The sequence below is a fragment of the Trichosurus vulpecula genome, chromosome 3 (assembly GCF_011100635.1).
Source record: "Trichosurus vulpecula isolate mTriVul1 chromosome 3, mTriVul1.pri, whole genome shotgun sequence".
Classification (NCBI taxonomy): domain Eukaryota; kingdom Metazoa; phylum Chordata; class Mammalia; order Diprotodontia; family Phalangeridae; genus Trichosurus; species Trichosurus vulpecula.
Window position 1 is genome coordinate 17,533,211 of NC_050575.1, and position 20,701 is coordinate 17,553,911.

The 20,701-nt window shown below is 38.5% G+C and overlaps 1 protein-coding gene across 1 annotated transcript in view; it reads left to right on the forward strand.

Moving 5' to 3' along the window:
• The window catches only part of TRAF3 (TNF receptor associated factor 3), a 145,955-nt gene extending 127,330 nt beyond the window's left edge, over positions 1-18,625 (forward strand). Inside the window, exons 9-12 of the mRNA XM_036750460.1 lie at positions 1,395-1,487; positions 9,233-9,373; positions 15,792-15,966; positions 17,385-18,625. Of these exons, the coding sequence (XP_036606355.1) occupies positions 1,395-1,487; positions 9,233-9,373; positions 15,792-15,966; positions 17,385-17,956 (981 nt within the window). The 3' untranslated portion in view covers positions 17,957-18,625. The remainder of the gene's footprint in view (positions 1-1,394; positions 1,488-9,232; positions 9,374-15,791; positions 15,967-17,384) is intronic.
• Positions 18,626-20,701: the final 2,076 nt, after the last annotated feature.

Below are 20,701 nucleotides of genomic sequence, written 5' to 3' on the forward strand. Positions count from 1 at the left end.
AAGGTACCTGAGACTCAAGAGATGAAAAGCGATCACCTGAGGGTCATACAAGTGCTGAGTCCATCTGGAGCCAGGATTTGAATCCATTATTCTTTCCCTAACACCACATTTCCTCTGAGATTAGATAGCATGTAGGACAGTTACTCATAAGCGCACGCGCACACACACACACACACACACACACATACTATACTAGTATGGTAAGAACATACTATGTTATTGCTGCATATGTAATGTGAGAAACCTGTTTTTTATTTTTGTTTTTGTTTTTTTAATTATGTCTGAGATGGCCAGCAAATTTTGATTGAGTTTTTATTTAAATATATATCTTGATGTTCTAAAACTGTGAGAAGGGAAAATATATCTCAAATAAAATACTTTCCACCTAATTATAATGGACTATAAATAAATTCTACCTTAGTATAATAGAAATCTTGATATTTTATTAGTCAAAAATTTAAGAATTATCTATAGTTTTCTCTTTGGTTTTTCTATAATAATGCTGACCCTTAACCACTGTTATGTCTTACGTACTATCATTCATTTTCTTTGTGTACATATATATGTTTGTATATATCTAAATGTATATCGACATATATATATAAATCTTCTATATACAGAGTATATGTTTTGGAGATCATTGACATTTTTCTAGTGGCTTCTTAAATTTTGAATCTTAAAACAATAGAGACTTTCATACAAATTCATTTCTTAAACAAGTGAATTACTATCACCTGTATTCGGAAGAGACTGTAAGTTGGTCTACATCTTATGTACTCTGTATATTATATACGTTTGTATGTAACCTATATAATTACCAAAATCTTTTGGCTGTGTGGGAGCAGCAAATCTTGATTTTTTTTGATGAACAAATTATTGCTTCCTCTTGTTAGATTAGTTACAGTACACCATTTAATTTGATCCTAATTGGACCTGAGTTTCAACATACTATTGTGGCAGTATCTAATTATGACTGCAATGTACCTTTTATATTATCAGTGAAAAAAGAATTTTTTTAAAAACCTATGATTTTAAATGTTCATTCCTGTGAAATAAATTATAAATTAATTATTTCAAAAGAATGTTCTTTCTTTTGAGGATAGGGAGAAAATTAATCCAAATTTACATGTAGGATTATAAAACATTTTTATTTTTAACTCCCCTCCCTTGACTATGCTCCCATGTATTTAAAACATGTCAGTTACCTCAGTTGGCTAATATTTGCCATTAGAATCTATTCTCCTGATTTGAATGTTTCTTATTAACTTTATATCATCAGATTTCCCTCCATTCAGATTTATTATTGGTTTTATAGTTTTTGTATTACTTTCTTTCTGTATGTTTTTAAAACAGTCAAACTTGATTTTAATGTTTTATATTCTTTGCTTTCACAGGGAACAAATCAGCAAATTAAGACCCATGAGGCCAGCTCAGCAGTGCAACATGTTAATTTACTGAAAGAATGGAGTAATTCTCTAGAGAAAAAGGTACAGCCATACATCATTTACTAGAATTGTTAAATTTAAATAATTTGGGGAAAACGGAGAACAAAACCTTTTTTAGTAGCTTTTTGAATGACTGAAACAGTATCATAAGATTGTCAAAAGAAAAGAATTCCATGACTGATCTTGAGCCTCATCCATGAGAGTCTGTGGTTAGTGGTGTGGGCTTTTTGTTTTTTTAATTGACAAGTAAAATATGCAGTGAGTTCACCTCACTAGCTGTCACATTTATGTAGTCAGAGTGACTAAAACAGAATTGTTCTCTTTGGTCCCTAGACCTCCTTGCAAGAAAGACATCTAGGAAAAGTGGTTCAATTTTTATAGGTTTTCTCTCTGGTCAAGACAGTGATCTAAGACAGTTCCAAAAGACCCATACTCAATAATGCTATGAACTCTGAATGCAGATTGAAGCATATTTTTTAAAACTTTTTTCATTTTTTTATTTTATTTTGTGTTTTCTTTTGCAATGTGGCTGATATGGAAATATGTTTTGCATGACCTCACATGTGTAATCAAAGTCAAATTGCTTGCCTTCTCAAGGAGAGGGGTGGAAGGGAGAGAATTTAGAACTTATATTTTTTTAAATTATTAAAAAAAAATTTGTGTAATTGGGAAATATTTAATGAAATAAATAAAAATAATTAATTGTTTAAAAGAAACAATACCCCCCCCCAAAAAATTTGCAGCTTTTCTTGGACTTTCTAGAACTGAGGAGTCTCAGGGAGAATCTTAGGGGAGCTATCTGTCCTGAAGAGGGTTTACTTTTTAAAGAGACATTCTTCTCTCCTCCGCACTCCTCCTTGTTTTTGTTCTTATTTTCGAAGGCATCTTTGTTTTCTTCTGCTCTGAACTCTCTGGCATCCTAATGTTCATTTTGATGCCTCCTATGTGGCATTTCCTGTGAGGATTCCTAAATTTCTCTCATAAAAATCTGCTACCCTGTGAGGCTTTCTAGAAAAAGAATCAGTTAAGATGACAGCATTTAGAGTTATAGAGGTCTTTAGAGATTACTTAATCTAATATCTCCCTTCATTTTATAAATGAGGAAAGAGAGTCCCAGGCAGGGTATTACAGAATCCCCAAGCTGTGGTTTATTTGTTGAAACAGAATCTCTAGCTTCACTTTAAGTTTTTATTTTCTGTCAGCTTTGAGGTTTGAAGGCTACCTCAGGCAGTTTTGAAGGAAAATCCTTATGGGAAAGATACTGGAAGAAGCCCAGGATTTTAAACCAAAACATTTTCATTCCACGTAAAACAAGATACCTTCTTATTCCAAATAGTATCTTTTTAAATAGCCAAGTAATCTTCTTGAAGAGCAAAATAAAGATGGCTTAGCCTTCTCAAAAGTGCTGTTTCTACAGGCATTCGTAATTGTAACCAAAAAATAAGGAACTGTATCTATATAACAGCAAAATAAAACAGAGCCACCAGGTCACTCGTGCTGTTTCTTAGGAGCATGTGCTGGATTGCTTTCAGAATTTGCTAGGAATAAAAACTCAGATAAACAGTGTTTTCCCTCACAGTAACCCGATGACCTAAGTACTGCGGATTCATTACTGTTTTACAGAGAAGGAGCCTCAGAGAGGCTGACTTACCCAGAGAAGTCACAGCAAGTCAATGCCAAAGCCAGTACTCCAGCCCAAGATTTCAGACTCGCCTCCGTACCACATCACTACTTGCTTTGTCACAGTCTGGTTTTTACTCTGAACATTATACAGACATGTACCCTTATTTTCACTTTCTTTTTTTTATCAAATGCATAGGACTAAGGGTCACTTACATTTGTAACTATTTCTATCCTAACACTGAGTCAAAATTGTGCAGTTTTCATTTTGTCACCCTTGTGTCTCCTGCCAGATAGTTTACTGTGATCTTTGCCTCGGCAGAAGTGATCTAATCAGATGGAGGCCGTGGTGCTGGTTTCACTTTTTCAGTTAATCTAGCTCAGTCTCTACATAATACTTTGTCACATTGTCCACTTTGCTCCTTACAACACTTGACCCAATTTTCAAAGCACTGTAATTGTGAAAGGCACTGTTTCCAAGGCTTCTTCCAAGGGCTACTTGAATAAACTTGCTGGAGCATTTTTATCTTTGGATGATCATCATTATTGTTAATTTCCTCACTTCCTGCTTTGTAGTCTTTTTCCAGTTTAGAATGAATGGTTTGAATCACTGGAAATCCCAGGACATACCAGATTACCAGAATAGCTAGCCACACATCACATGGCTTAGTACGTTCTCTTAGAGAAAGAATATTTTTTTTCACTTTGTGAATACTTTTAATTTAATTAAAATATTACTAGCTTTGGCAAGACAGAGGCCTGAAAATTACAGATGAGAACTAAAGTTTAACGTGTCAGTTTGGTAAATATGAAAGTCTTGCTTTTCTCGGTAATTGTTCAGGGATGCTGTATAGCTCTGATTTTTTTATATCTTTAGAGAAATCTGGATGTATGCTGATTCCAGATGTAGCTCTAACAATTCTAATTCTAATTGTTATGATTAGTGCAGCTGTATGGTCATCATTTCCAAAAATAAATGGAAGACAACACATATAGAAATGAAGGTCTTATTGTTCTAGAGTGTCAGTCAGTTTCTCATGGCACAGTTCTCATATCAGAATTTATGGATGACTTCATCCTTGATTTGGGAAATCAATCAAAAAACATTTATTAAGCACCTACTATGTGCCAGGCGCTATGCTGGGTCTTGAGGATGCAAATACAAATAAAATAAAATAAAACAATCTCTGCTCTCAAAGAGCTTACACGCTTCTCAGGAAAAACCATACGTACATCCGGAAGTGTATGCAGAATAAATACAAAATAAACACAGGCTCATGGAAGGGAGGACACTGGCCATTAGAGAGATCTGGACAAGCCTCGTTTGGAGCTGCGTCTTCTCAGAGGTGAGGGATTCCCTGAAGTAGAAGTGAGGCAGACAATCCGTTGTGGGTGTGGGGGATGAGCCGTACAAAGACTTGGAGATGGGAGATAGAGGACGCGCCACGTGGGAGAAGTAGAGAAAAGGACAATTTGGCTGAATTGTAGAGTTCAGGAAGGGGAGTAATACAGATGAAGACTCGAAAGGCTTTAAAAGCCAGACATCTAGGTTGTTAAAGGCATAGGTTCTAAATATAGCAGTGTGTTAAGCGCTTCCAAAAACTGAACATCCTTCCAGGAAAGTGTATAAAGTTGCAGGAGTAACATACACTCTTAACACTATGTTATTTCCAAAGAAGTTAAGTTTCATGGAAGTTATTATGCAAGAAAAATAGCTCATCTTTTCTTAGATCTCATTCTAAAAGAGAGGGTTCATTGTTTTAAAACGATGTAAAGTCAAATGGAAATATAGGATACTCATATCGTAGGGTCATAAAATTCAGAATTGGGAGGAACTTCAAAGAAGCGGCGTATTTGATGTACAACTTTTTCTCTTTTAGAAAACATAAGATCTTGAGTGGGAATTGTGCGCCATGATCTCTGGGCACAGGTGTTTCCAGTTTTCACTTTAGAATTGACTGTTCTTCTTAGGGTATGTCAACTACATGCACACTTAACTTCCACAAAACTGAAATCAGTAAATTATTCTAAATACAACTGCTATAGGAACAGTAGGATCCTCATTTAGTTCTAAAGGTAAGATTGTGTAAGTAAGAGAAGTCCCCCAACTGCATATTTCCACCAACCTGAACTGTTTTTTGGTTCTCTCCAAGTATCTTGTACATTGTAGCAAAAATTCACTGTGTTGTATGATGTTACTGGGGTATAAAGGAATGACAAGCGTGCCTTCTTTTTCTTCTTTTTGATGGAAATGAGCAAAAACAGTATTATTTATTGTTGGCAGGTCAAAAATAGATGAATTTTAAATCTTTTTACAATTAAAAAGGAGAACTTTGCTATGTTATTTGGTACATTCTTTTACTGAGAAAATTGAGGCCATTCACCATGAGTTTCTTCTTCTCCCATTTCTCTTCCTCTCAGAACCTTTTCACATCATCCCCTATTCCTTCCTTCTTTTCCATAGTCTCTGATAATGAGGTGACCCTTCTCCTTTCCAAGGCCAGCCCTTCTACATGTGCCCTTGAGCCCATATCCTCCTGCTTTTTACAGCAAACCACCCTCGTTAATCTTTAGCCTTTCCCTGACTATTGGTTCCTTTCCTACTGCCTTTGAACATGCCCAAGTCTCCTCCATCCTTAAAAATTTTCACTAGACTCTTACCATCCCCTCCAAAGCTATTGTTAATCTATACCTTTCTTCCCTTTCTCAGAAAAACTTAAAAAGCTTCATATTCACTGCTTCCATGTCCTCTCCTATCACTCATCCCTCAACTCTTTACAATTTGGTTTGACTGAAGTTACCAGTGATTCCTTAATTACCAAAGCTGATGGTCTTTTCTTAATCTTATACCTTCTTCAACTCTCCATTTTTGACACAGTTGACCACTGTCTCCTTCTGAATGCTCTCCTTCCTGAGCTTTTAATTCTGGCCATTCCTTCTCAGTTTCCTTTGCTCAGGTCATAATCCTTATCATGCACCCTAACTATAAGTTTTTTTCCAGGATTTTTCTTTTGTATACATTTTTTCTGTATTTTTTTTTCTTTTGTGTGTGCATGACCTCATCCGCTCCCATGGATTTGGTTTCATTATCATAACTTTGCAGATCACTCATAGATCTATATATCCAACTTTAATCTCTTCCTTGAGCCTCAGTTCCAAATTACCAAATGCCTTTTGGACATTTCAAATAGATGTCTTGAAGACAACTTCCTCAGCGTGACCAAAATGTCTGATTATCTTTCCCCTAAAACCCACCACCCTTTAAAAACTTTCCTATTTCTGTCAAAGGTACCACTAATCTCATTTCAGGTTTGTAACCTTACCATAATCCCCAGCTACTCACTCACTCTCACCCAAATTTCCAGTTGCCAAAACTTGTTTCTACTTCAAAATCCCATCTGACCCCATCTTTCTACTCACATAGCCACCATCTTAGTTTAGACCTTCATCACCTCTTATCTAGACTATGGTTTTCTAATTTCTCTCCCTGCTTCAAGTCTCTCCCCAATCAGATTCATAGCTGCTAAAGTGGTTTCCCTTAAGCACAGATCAAACTGTGTCAGTCCCCTACTCCTTAAGCCCCAGAGGTTCTATATTACCTCCAGGATCAAATATAAACCTCCATTTAGCTTTTAAAGCCCTTCACAACCAATCTTTCGAGCCTCATTTTATATGGCTTCCCCTCTTTAGCTCAGATTCAGACAGACTGGCTGTCTCTGTGTTCCTCACACTCTGTTCCACTTGATCTCCAGTCTCGTATCTTTGCACTGGCCCTCACCTTTCTCTGGAATGCACTGGTCTCCTCACCTCTGTCTCAGAGAACCTCTCTATTCCTTTAAGATGCAGCGTAGGCACCCTTTCTGCATGAAATTTTTCCAGATCCCCTCGACAGCTATGTGCTCCTTTCCTAAGTACCTTAAATTTAATTACCATGTATTTATTTGTATTTACTCTCTATATAATCTTGTCCTTGTCTCCCCTGAAGGAAGGTAATGACCTTCTTCAATAGTCAGTTATTGAACATTTATTAAGCTCTTCTACATGCCAGGCACTATGCTAAGCACTGGAGAATACATATACATATATGTACATGTATATATATGTATATGTATGCACACACACACACACACACACACACACACAAATGAAAACAGACAGTCTCTGACCTCAGGGAGTTTATATTACATTAACGGAGGAAGACAAAACAGAAATGGAAGCTGAAAGGGGCAGGGGGAAGTGGAAGATATCTGATGTGGGGGGATGATGGAGTTTCAGAGATATCCAAAAGCAGTGTAGCTGGTGGGAAAGGAGGGCCTTCTGGAGAGATGGTGTTATTTTATACCTCATCTTTGTATCCATAGCACCCAGCAAGTGTCCGACATAAAATTGGCACTTAATAAATGCCGATTAATTGAAGATTAGGACCCTCAGAAGAGGTGAAGTTAGGGCTCCCCCTCTAGGAAAGATCAAAAAATTGTTAAACCGAAGAGCACTGTCCCTATGAATGCAACAAAGATTATGTCTTTTAGGAATGAATATTAATCACTGGAGATAGTGGACTTAGAAGTTTGAGAAAAACTTTAGTAATGAGAAGTTACATAATATAATAAATGTTTTGGGTATAACAAGAAATCATGTTTTGCCCATGAGAAATTATGTATTTATAATTCTGGATTAAAAAAATTAGTTTATTTTTAAATAAACAGAAATGCTAAATTTAGCTATTTGCCTTGGGTTAGTGAATGGTATTTGTGCATGAAAATCACTCCTATACTATATTATGTGAAAAGAAAAATATTGGGGAAAGCTACCACCCCTCTAGTGCATGCCATTTTATTCATAAGAGAGTAGCATGCCTTAGAGAACAAAGTGCTGGGCATAGACTAAAGAGAATTCTCCCTCCTACAGGCATTTACCTGCTGTGTGACCCTGGGCAAGTTGTTTACCTTCTCTGTGCTTTGAACAGTTCCTTAGAATTTATCTACCAGTTCATAGACACTGTGTGATTGACTGTCTGAGAAAATGACAGTGATAAAATCACAGATCCTTCCAGTATTCCTGAATAGCTATTATCCTGGTGACTTTAGAGAACCGTTTCCTATAGTTGTTCCTGTGGAACTGTTTTAAGCAGAGGCAATCAATAAAAGAGTAGCATGCCAAGATGAAGTTTTCTGTAATTTAAATATAAGAAAAATAGGTAGTTCTTTCTGTATGGCGACAGCTCCCTTGCGTAGACTCTTGGTATTTTAGAATTTTTTCTGGTGAATTTCATGTTATTATTTTCAGAAATACTTATTTCATATTATAAATGCATATTACACAGGTCCAAAATAGCTCTCTTCTGCTTCTGTAGGGAAAGATCTCCCAAGAGTCCAACCCAAACAGCTAATAGAATAATAGGTATTTTTCTGGCAATAAAAGATTAAAGTAATTTTAATGTAATGTTATCATACATACCTTTTCTCTGACCAACCTGAGAATACTTGGAATTCATTTTTATTTTCCCTGATCTAGTAGGATTGATCATGCTTTGTTAGGCTTTCTGAATTCCACTGGCACCATTTAATTTTTGAGTAGTTTAATGTTGCCTCCCCAGCGCACTTCAGCAAGAATCAGTTATTATAGTAGTTATGACAATAGTAGGAGCTGTTACAGTGTCTTATGTTTTATGATATGTCCACACAGTAGCATATGATCTATTGCTGTCTTTGTGTCAGTACATTTGTTGGACTGGAATTTACCAAGTAGATCTACAGGATCCCCCACTACGTTATTCAGAATGATGCTCCCTTTCAGTGTTGGAGACTGACTCTCTCATTCCTCTGGTCTTGGAGAAAGGCTGGCTTTATTATCAAAATCTGTGTTTGCATCATTATGATTGAGAGGTGATGCATGGAAAGCTGGCCTTGGAGTCAAGAAGGCCTGGGGCCTACCAAGTCCCACCTCCGATACACGCTGGCTATGTGACCCTGGGAATATCACATAATTTCTCATTGTCCTAGCAAATTCTCTATAGCTTTTAAGTGAAAGGTCAGCTACTGGTCTGAATTAATAGACAGAGTAATGAAATAATAGGTCCAAACTCCCCACCCTCTTTTGATTATTTGATATTGTTTGATAGTATATAGTCACGTGTTGGTGAATTAATTGTAGAATTTTCTTTCCAGGTTTCTTTGCTGCAGAATGAAAGTGTAGAAAAAAACAAGAGTATACAAAGTTTACACAATCAGATATGTAGCTTTGAAATAGAAATTGAAAGACAAAAAGAAATGCTCCGGAATAATGAATCCAAAATACTTCATTTACAGGTAAGTATTATTAAAACTCTACTAGGTTAAGTTAAGGCAAAAGTTGCACACTCTATTTTCTGCTATAGGCCTTTTCCGGTGTGGAACTAAAATTAAAATTAACTTTTGTTTCATTTTTAACAAGAATAGTATTTTATGTAATCTTATATAGGTTAATCTGACACATTCAATGATATTTATGATTGTTATTTCCTGCAAGGTTATTAGAAATGAATGGTAAGCAGTTAAAATGCGTGGTTTAATTAATATTACTTTTACATAGCCAAACTGAATTCTTATAGTTTTTCTCTTTCCATTTCACTAGTTCCCCAAGCATCAATTGAGTTTTCCATGATGCTCTGTACATTAATAATCATTACACACATACTCACTGATGCACACCTAAAGACTAAGGGCATACCTGGAATTTCCCAATATCTGAGGTATCCTGTGCCCCAAAGCCATTGCATGAAACTGAAACTCCCTCTGTTCTCCTCCTTGAGTGCCCTTCACCCAAGGATTTACTAAGCACCATATTTAGCTGTTTCCAGGCTCCGAGTGTTGTTTGAGCCAGTGGAAACTGGACTGCGAGGGAAGCTGTGAATGTCTTAATTTCATGAAACAGCGGTGATATGCTTTCCATTTCAATAGTTTTACAGCACGATTTGAAGTAAAGAGTCAAGAGGAAACACAGTTTAGTGATTAGCACAGCCATGGGAACTGGGAGGTCGAGTTTCAGTGCCTAATTTTACCACTGCCTTGTTTCTTAGTCAAACCACTGAACTTTGGTGCCTTTGTTCTGTTGTTTGTGTAATGAAAGTACTAAGGAATCCTATATAAATTAAACTCAATTCAGTTTAACAAATAGTTATCAGATATCCACTTTGTGTAAAATGTTATGCTGGGTGCTAGAGGTGTAGAAATGAGGCCAGGCACAGTCATTGCCTTCAAAAAACTTACACATTGTGGGGTACGGGAGAGAGGGGTAGGAACAAGATAACTGTGCCAGTTCAATTCGATTCAGCACCTACTATGTATGAGGCACAATGCTAGATGCTGTGTGAATGGCACACACACCAAAAACAAAAGCCTCTGCCCTCAAGGAGTTTATATTCTTCTGGTGATGGGAGGCATACAACATGTAAGTGTGAATATACTTTTTGTTCCACATCTGTGATTTCCCTCCAGAAACTCCCTGTAAAGGTACTGCCACTGACCATGGACATCAGCGGCTGTTTTACAACTTACAGTCCTAAAGAATGTCCTTAGAAGCACTGAGAAACTAAGTAATTTATTGGCCCAGCATTGTCAAATTATTTGTCTCACCTTAGAGTGTCAGAGGGAAGACTTGGCATCAAGGCTTCCTAACTCTGAGGCTGGCTCTCTCCCCATCACGTGCCTGTGCCCGTCACAATCTGTGTAGAGAGAAGTAAATACTAGGGAATATGAGGAGGATGTGAAGCACATTTGGTAACTCGGGACATCCCGCTGCTCCTTCCTTGCTCCCTGTTTACTTCCAGCTCTCTGAACCATTCGTTTCCTCCAAAGTTCAGCTCAGGTGCCTCTTCAGGTGCCTTTTCCAAGAGGCCCTTCCAGCACAAAGCAAGGCACCTGAAGCGTAGCAGGCACCTATTAAGTTTTCATTGAATTTCTGTTCTTCAGGTTATCTATCCAACAAGTGGCCGCTTCTCCAATACGTGTGTTTTGTTTGCATAGATATATCATTGTAAGGTCATAAAGTAGGTCCAGAAAGGATGTTCAGAATCTTCTAGTTAAAGCCCCTTATTTTACAAACATAGAAGCTGAGGTCCCACAAGGAGTAAGTAACTGGCTACAGTCTGAAAGATACTCATTGCTGTGTTTCAAAGACCATAGACATTTAACCTAAAAATTGAAGTTATCACTGATGTACTCCCCTCCTGAATATCGTATGGCTATGAGTATAGATCCTCTGTTTCCTTAAATACGAAGCGTTTAGTAGTCTCAGCAGTGCAGATTCATCATAGTTTTTGGAGGTGCTCATCTTCCCATCTTAAATCTTGTACTAGGACGAACATTAGTCCTGAAATAGCCTTCCTGAAATGTGTAGCCTATAACTATTTCAGAAAAGAAAGAAATCTGTATATTATTAGAAAGCTTATTTCAGTTACAAGCATGAAGTAGTATTAATTACAGGTAAAATCTCTATGGCTCTTTAAGATTTACAAAGTGCTTCCTTCCCTCGTAGGAGGAGGTAGTTAAGGCATTATGGCCATTTTACAGATGAGGAAAATGACACAGAGGGAGGTCAAGGTCATGTGATCAGAATTTAATCACTTCACCACATCTAAAAATCACTGGGGAAAAGATCCTGGAGTTAGGGGATTCACAAGAGCAGATTTATATGCTATTGAGTTGGATTAAAATTAATTTTAGATATATTCTATGCAAGTGTATATACAAATATATATGTATATATATATATATATATATATATATATATAACTCCTAAAGAAGCCTTGAATTTATTTTAAGCTATGCCTTCTTCTACCTTCCTCTGCTCAAAATGTGTCTTATTTATATGTAGCATTCATGCAAAGTTATTAGAACACTGGGATGTGTCAGCCAGTTAGATAAAAGAATAATTCATGATATTGATTATTTTACACTACTTGGGAAATAAATGCTTAAATGAAGATGAATTTGTATAGGGTGTTGATTATTTGTAAATTCACTTCTTCCCACCCATGTAACAAAAATTCATCTTGAGATACGTTGTAGTAAAGGCAAGTGCCTTGCCTTCAAGAATAAAATCATGTTTGTGACTTGTATGTAGAAAATATTAATTACCACCTGCTACTTAAATTATTTCATGTATATAGAATAAAAAGCCCATTCAAAAATAAACACTTTCCTCCTTTGCTGTGCCTGGAAACTACTCTTAAGTCTACGGCTCTTAAGTGGTTTCCAGATGCAGCTTGGGCCTTTTCATCAACTGTGAGTCGAATGAAGTTCAGACTGCTGTGCCATGTGACACCTTAAAACTCACTCGTTCCGTTCATGAACGAAGTGTGAAATAGAAGTGGTAGTTTGTGTTACTAGCGTCTACATAGAACAAAATTGACCTACGTGTTTCTATCCTGTTCCATACATAATGTTACACAGATCTGCTCCATTTGATCTCGTTTGGAAGTACACCCAAATCTCATTCATCTGAGTTCCTCTAATTGAATGTTTGTGATGTCTCATATAGAGGGTAATGGTAAACGACAATCATCCCTCACATTGTGTCATACTCAGCAGTTTTCAAAGCCCCTTCTCATGGATTGTCTTATTAGATTTAGTCCTCTCAACAGTCTGATAAGGGAGGCAGGCCATATTACAGATGAGAAAACTGAAAGCCAAATTCACGTGCCCAGTAAGTGGCAGAGCAAGGACCAAGTCTTCTGTCTCTAGTTCAATATTTTGTCTTATAAATTAGATATAAATAGATTTAATTCAGAACTCAAATGCTTGAATAAATTTTATTGGCTAGGCTTATTATGAACTCTGATTTCTACTAGCTTACCTGATTTTACTTCAATTAACTAATTAATCAACAAGCATTAATTAAGTATCTACTATTGCAAGGCCACAGGTAGGGGGGATACAAAGACGAAAGACAGCCCCTTTGCCTCATTACAACCTACTGGGGGAATACAATGCACTTATCAGTATTCATTTGTATTCCAGTTTATAGTATTGTAGTACTTCAAGGTAATCAGATTTTTTGAAAAAACAGATTCTTCTCTACCTCCAATAGAACTCCTTTCCTCTCTATGGAAAAAAAATCAAGTTCATACACACACACACACACACACACACACACACACACTCTTACATTGGAGTACTTGTGTATTGTACTCATTTGAAAATAAAATAATCATATCCACATAAGAAATTGTATTCTTCTGAGAAATTATTGTTATATTTTTTAAATATGCAAGTAACTATTCTTTCTTGGAAAGAAGAAAAAGAGGAAGACATTTGTAGACCAGGTAACCAAGTAAAAAACGTATTCTTTTCATAGTTTCCTTTTAATTATTAACAACATGCTGTAGGTACTGAAACTTAAATGTTTAAAAATAAATTTCTAAAAGGAGAAGTAGAGACAGTGGGGACCAACAGGGTTATCCCCTTAGATGCAGTGAATGTTGGACTGCCCCTTGAAGGTAACTTATCACTCTCACAATGTGACTTAAATCTAAATTACCTTGGGTTGTCTTGATCTTTCAAACATGCAAATTTTTTCAGAAGCAAAAAACCCCTTCAAGTTTCTGAGAACAGTTACAAACTGGTGCATGACACTGTGAGAGCAGACAAGGATCTAGACAAATCTGGTAGTAGAGTGATTTTTGCCACCCGAATGACTGTATTATTCCTGTTATCGTTTTATTATCGTTCACATGAAAGTACCAGTGATTCTGTAGGTGAACTTCCTACCAAATCCGTTAAATTGAGATGCCGTGTTCCTCGGAGGAGTTACTTTGCCTCTTTGCCCCAAAGTTTCCTCCTCTGGGTACGAGGGGTTAGACCAGATGATATTGAAAGCTCTTTCCAGCACCAGCATTGTGCGCGGGATCTGAAAAGAGCCCTGAGCGGAAGGGCAAGACTGAGAATGTGAAAGAAGTGGATGCAGTTTTAAAATATATATATACATACATATATATATGTGTGTATATATACACACACACACACACACATATATATATGTAGTCAGATAAAAATATGAAATCTCCAAAACAGGAAATTTATAACTTAAATAAACCAATATCAGAAAAAGAAACTAAACAGACCCTTAATGAACTGGCAGCTGGGTGGCTCCGTGGACAGAGCAAGGAACTTGGAGTTAGGGAGACCTGAGTTTGAATCATGTCCCTGACGTGTTTTAGCCGTGTGACCCTAAGCAAGTCACTTAGCCTCTCTCAGCCTCTGTTTCCTTATCTGTAAAATGGCAGGAATAGCACCTATCCCACAAGATTGTCGTCGTAGGAGTTTGTATGTATACATACAAACATACATGTGTGTGCGCGTAGCACTTGGCAAACATTAAAGGCAATTTCAGTAGTGCTAGAAATGGTAACTGTATTAATACATTAATACTTGAGTGGATCTGTGATCTCATCCGTGTAGCAGATCACCGCCCGTCCTCTTCCTGTGTGACTTGTGTCCGTGTCTTTCTACAAATTCTTCCTCTGAGGTCCACCCAGTGTGCTTCCTCTAGATCTTTGGACACTGGGCGGATACCAGTGAAGTGCAAGGGCACCTCGTCTGACTGTGACCCGCCTTCCTTCCCCATCACGTCTTTCTCCAACGATCTCCTTTATGCCACTTCTTGTGTGCAGTTCTTCACTGGTACTGCTTTGTAGCCTCCGGGGACCTCTCTCTCCATTGTCCTGCGGATGACTCTTCACTCTAGTTCTTCCAAGATGGGCATTCCCTGCCTTTTAGCCAAATGGCATCGCCAGAAGAATACTGAGGTCAAAGGCACAAGAAGAGACTTGCAGTTTCCCAAGTGCAATCCAGGTTGCTCTCCTCCTCCAGTTCACTTCTAGATGCAGTTTATTGTCCCTAAAGAGATATGTGTGGATGGACCAGCTCTGTGGGTTGTCCATGCAGCTGCTTGTTGGGGAGAACCCCGCTTCCATTTCAACTCTTGTGTTAGATGTCCTCTTTGGTGGTGGCAAACACCCTTGACGAGCGTATGAATCTCATTTTGTGCTTCACTTGATATTAATAATCAGGGAGTCATTAAGAAAATTTTCTCTCTTGTTCCATAGTTCAAGGAATTCTGTATGATTTTGAAACTAGCATAGGAAACACCTTATTGCCAGAGGGACTTTTAAGGTCACATTTTACTCAGAAAAGTTGCGTGTGTATGTGTGTACATGTAGAAAGTGGAATCTTATATTTTCTGCAGCTCTCAGAAAATGATGTGACTATAAAGATGTAGACTGTTGGAAAATGTTCACAAAAGCCTGCTTGTTCCCTTCTTGCTCTCATCAGGCTGTCCTTGATGTATGCGTGTGGAATTATCTTCGTTATCGACTCTGGTTTGGTTGTGAAGAGGTCCATTTCTCTGCCCTTATCTTTCAGACTCTGAATGTTAAATACAGTTGTGATTTTTGGGTGGGAAAGAAATCTCAGGCAAGCAGCATATTCAACAACCACCACCACCACACACACACACACACACAAACACACACACACACAAACGACCCTCTGTTTTTTGTATGGCATTGAAACTAGGGATTGAAGCTCCCGTAGTAGATTTCAGAAAACTTAGCAGGTTATTTTATTGGAGTTTCTGATCATCCTTGACCTTACTAATGGAGTTATGTTCCTTTTTTTGTTTCACATATAATGCATTTTCAGATATTCCTAATTGGTTTTGCTTTTTTATCCTCTTTGTATTGAAAAGCGAGTGATCGATAGTCAGGCCGAGAAGCTGAAAGAACTGGACAAAGAGATACGTCCCTTCCGACAAAACTGGGAGGAGGCGGACAGCATGAAAAGCAGCGTGGAATCCCTTCAGAATCGAGTCACAGAACTGGAGAGTGTGGATAAAACTGCAGGACAAGTGGCACGAAATACAGGTGAGGAAGGGGTGGGGGGTTGGGAAAAATGCTGGAGATAAAGACAGCTGGAATCCCTGCGTCCCACTGAACGGAATTTCCAAGGGAAAAGCATCCAATTGGTTCATTGGTTATCACAAGCAAAGGCAGATATGTGAAAGCCGTTTTCATGTGGCAAACTCCTCAGATGACATCAGCGCCTTATGTACCACATTTAGTTCTCATGTGATAGGAAAAGCCCTGGTGTGACAAGATGACAGAGAACAAGAGTACACGCATGTTACAAGTGCAGTGCACATATCGAGGAGCCCAGCGGGGTCATGGCGTCTAGGTAATTCATCATTTTTACCTGAGTTCAGCAGCACCTCCATCTACAGATAAAATGATAGATTTAGAGCTAGAAGAAAGGTCATTTCATCCAAGCCCCTCATCTCACAGACTGAGGCTTGAAAAGGTTAAACGATTTGCCCCTGGTCAGGCAGGTCTGAGTCCAGATTCAAAGCTCTTTCTCCTGTACTGTGGTGCCTTTCAGTGTTCTACAGGCAGTTGAAAATATGAGTTGAGGCCTTGGGGAAAAGGTCTAGGATGGAGATATTTATCCACATAGAATTAATATTTTTGGCCTTGGAAGAGAATTTATTTGGTATTGACCAAAGTGGGAAATCCACTCCCATGTGGATAGCGTTCTTTTCTGGATCTGCTGGATGGTTTCATGAGTTGCTGTGGCCAAAGAGTGTATCCCCTGGTAGCTGACCTGGTGAGGTAGCTGACCTTCTCCGCGTTTGTGTAACTGTGCCAGTGCTAGGCCCGTCTTCCAGGCCTTCCCGATTTAGTGATGAGAATAATGCTGTTATGACTGCCATTATCCTGGTGCTGTTACTAGTTTATTATTGTTATTAGTGTGATAGAGCCCAGCTAGAGGTTGAAGAGCGGGACCTGCTCAGACTTTTGTCTGCTCTGAAGATCTGTGCACAGTTGGGTGGTGATCACAGAGTGACTTCAGCTGCAGTAGGGAGATTTTGTAAGGAAGCACAAGAGTAATAAAAAAGAAAGTTAGATTATTGCAGATATAATAGGGATTGGACGAGGGATTTAGTGACGGGTCCAGAGAAGAAGGTGCAGATGGGAACCATGTGGAACGAAATGGCTGTTCTTGACAGTTGACCAAATGCCGTAGAGTGAAAAGACAGAGCTGTTAGAGAGTACTGCCATTAGTTCAAGGGTTTGGAGGGCAGCTGGGATGGGAAAATTATTATGGAAGCTGTACATATTTCCTCTTATCCACCCCACACTTTGTTTTCACAATCCTGGTCTGTCTTAGGTAAGGACTATTTTTTTTCAAGCAGCAGATTTCAGCTAATGTGTATTGGCGTGAGCTTGCCATGCTGATATTTCAAAATAGTTGAGTGCTTCTGTTTCTTTCCCTCACTCTCTTTTAGGCTTGCTTGAGACACAGTTAAGCAGACATGACCAGATGCTAAGCGTTCATGATATTCGACTGGCTGACATGGACCTCCGATTCCAAGTCCTAGAAACCGCCAGCTACAATGGGGTGTTAATCTGGAAAATCCGAGATTATAAACGAAGGAAGCAAGAAGCGGTCATGGGGAAGACCTTGTCACTGTACAGCCAGCCTTTCTATACTGGCTACTTCGGCTATAAGATGTGTGCTAGGGTGTACCTTAATGGGGATGGGATGGGAAAAGGAACTCACTTGTCTTTGTTTTTTGTCATAATGCGTGGAGAATATGATGCTTTGCTTCCTTGGCCCTTTAAGCAAAAAGTGACTCTCATGCTAATGGATCAGGGATCGTCTCGACGCCATTTAGGAGATGCTTTCAAACCTGACCCGAACAGCAGTAGTTTCAAGAAACCTACCGGAGAGATGAACATTGCGTCTGGTTGCCCTGTCTTTGTGGCCCAAACTGTTCTAGAAAATGGGACGTATATTAAAGATGATACTATTTTTATTAAAGTCATAGTGGATACGTCGGATCTGCCAGACCCCTGACAAGTAAATGGGGAAATGGATTTAAGCAACAGGTAACCCCACTTAGGGGTTTTGAACCAGTCTGTCTTCAATGAGGTCCTAAGCTCAGAAGAGGACCTTGTGGAACAGAAGGAAGAGTCTGAAGGCATAATTGCATAGGGTCCAATGGTGAAGTAGCAACACATTAAGAAATCATACCTTGGTATATTTTCTAATAGAACTAGCAACACTTCAACTCTGAAGAATTATTTATCCTTCATTGGGATAAATATTACTATCAGAGGGTTTTAATTTTTATTTTTAAAGATCTAGTTAATTGAGGTAGAAAGACATATATGCTAAGCAAAAAACAAACAGACAAACAAAACAGATATGATTTTTCTTCCTTAAACTAGAACACCAAAAAATTCACATGTGGGGATAGCTGGATATGTCAGCATGTTAAGTAAAAGAAGAAATGATGAAATGCAGTTCTGATATATTCATTCAAAAGAAAAGCAAAGTGCAATCTTGTTTCAAATACAATATACTGTCTATTTTTAAGGCCTCACCTGGTCTCTGTTTTAATAATTTGTTTGTCAGAAGACCCTGAAGTACTAAGTCTCTAAATTCAGAATCATTTTTTGATTTAAAGTTTTATTGATAATTATTAACACAAACATCTTATTTTAAAATGTTGATAGACTGATATTTCTTGGAAGAAAATGTAAAATTTCAAACACTGGTTATCACTTGTGATAGGAAAGAAAATATTCAATCTGTTGTTATTTCTCGTTAGAAATGTAAACCTACAATATATGTCGTAGTTAATGACACTACTTCAAAATTATTAAGAAAGAAAAATTGCTCATGGATGCCGTGCATCATTCTCAGATTTATAATTGTTTTCACCCTAAAATAGGGCATTTGTTGAACTCTGAAGTTCTAAACAAAAATCCTGTAGGTTTTTAAAGCTCTGCCCCATGTGTTCAAATGATTCCTCTCTTGTTGATGACACAAATATTAAATCTCCAAGATGCTTGGTGTTCTGGGGGGTGGGAGAGGTGATTCGTGCAGAAAGGGTCACTTTAGATACGTTTATTCATTCTGTCACAACTGCTGCATTTTGTTAAAGATCTCAGAAAGTGAAGTCTTTACCTTGAGATGGTGGCATAATGTACATGTGCCTTAGATGTGTCATGCTGCTTCTATACCATAGATTTGTACTCAGTTAAATTAGAGAAAAATGATAGCTTAACCAGACTTTTCTGTTGTCATCTGTGGACTTTATCCAGACGAGGGCCCCTAAATGATTTCCTTACGTGCTGACAAGAAGCCAAACTCCCCTTTTGGCCTCCGGAGCTTCCGTTGCTTGATCGTTGTGGATTCTAAATCTTCAAGCCCCAGCACTTTTCCCACACTGCTCCCATGGAGCTTGGACTTGGGGCTTTGATCCCAACCCCAAGGCTAATGTGGAGTAGAAAATTCTGTCCTCTTCCGTGCCCCTGCATGGAAGAGGAAAGCGCAGATCGCTAAACGGACTCATCTGGGCTTTCTCAAAATGTAAATTGCATCTCCCCTCAGGGATGGCTAGTTGAGGCAGTCTCACAGGCATCCCGCTCATCCATCTCTTTTCCAGGGAAATGCTAGATAGGCTTCTATTGGCACAGCCTAAGCTTTCCCAGAAGTTTACCTTCTTCTCCTAATGGTCTGACTGTGATTAGGAGTCTGATGACCTGTCTCCTGTCTTTTACCTTTTGCTATGCACCATGTTCTATGGGTGCTTCTTAACATCGATGGGTGCTAAACCTTGATGGGTGCTTCTTAGGCAAAACCAATGTGTATGAACTACCGCATCTGTGCCACGTTCAAGAGAAATTTGCACCCCCACTATTGGCCAGTTGGGTGGTGCTCCTCAGACTGCCTGCCTCTTGGGCTCTTTCTACAATCTGTAGCATGGGGACAGTTGGATTCATGCCTCTGTAGTTCACTTGTCTCTGGTGCTATTGTCTGTCATGGGTGTGCCTTCACATACAGTGCCTGCAGGAAGGACTTTCCAATTACAAACAGTAATTCAACACATACCATAAGTATTCAGTGCATACCATAAGTGGTCTTCATTGGTTTTCCAAGCACCTGTTCCAGTACAACCTATTGTTTAAGTAGCACAAACACTCCATTTATTGTTTCTTGACTTCCTTTTCCTTTTATTCATCACCAAGATGTTCCTTTTGGGGGTGAGGAGGGTGGGGTGGGGGACACAAGTTAGTGCCATCACGTAAGACCTGATTTGAGTCATATGTTTCTATCACTTCTCATTGAGGAAGGACTTCCTGCAGAAGATCTGACAGCTGCAGTATTTTACAGGCTGCCCACCTAAAACCACTGTTACCTCGAAGGTATGCCCTGGGTGTGCCCCGGGTCTCGGTTCAGGTGTGTGTTCTCCTAAGAGGCTTTTGAATACAGGCAGCCTGGCAGTTCTCATAGTGGGCCTTGGGTCTCTTTACCGAGGCCACGGTCACCAATACGGACTGCTCCCAAGGACTTTTTTTTTCCAACACAGAAAACCACATATGATTGTCTGAAATTTTAAAAGAAATTCAAAAACATTTGTGGCCTTGCAAAGAAATCCCCTCCCTAGATTGAATCCTAGTTTGAGCTGGGGATTACCTCGAAGCATTACATTGAAGCATCCATTCCCTTTATGGTAGGACTTCTCCAAATAGACTTCCCAGACCAAGACTATTGGTTGAATAAGGTAGAAATTTTTTCCCTTGGCTTTCCAAC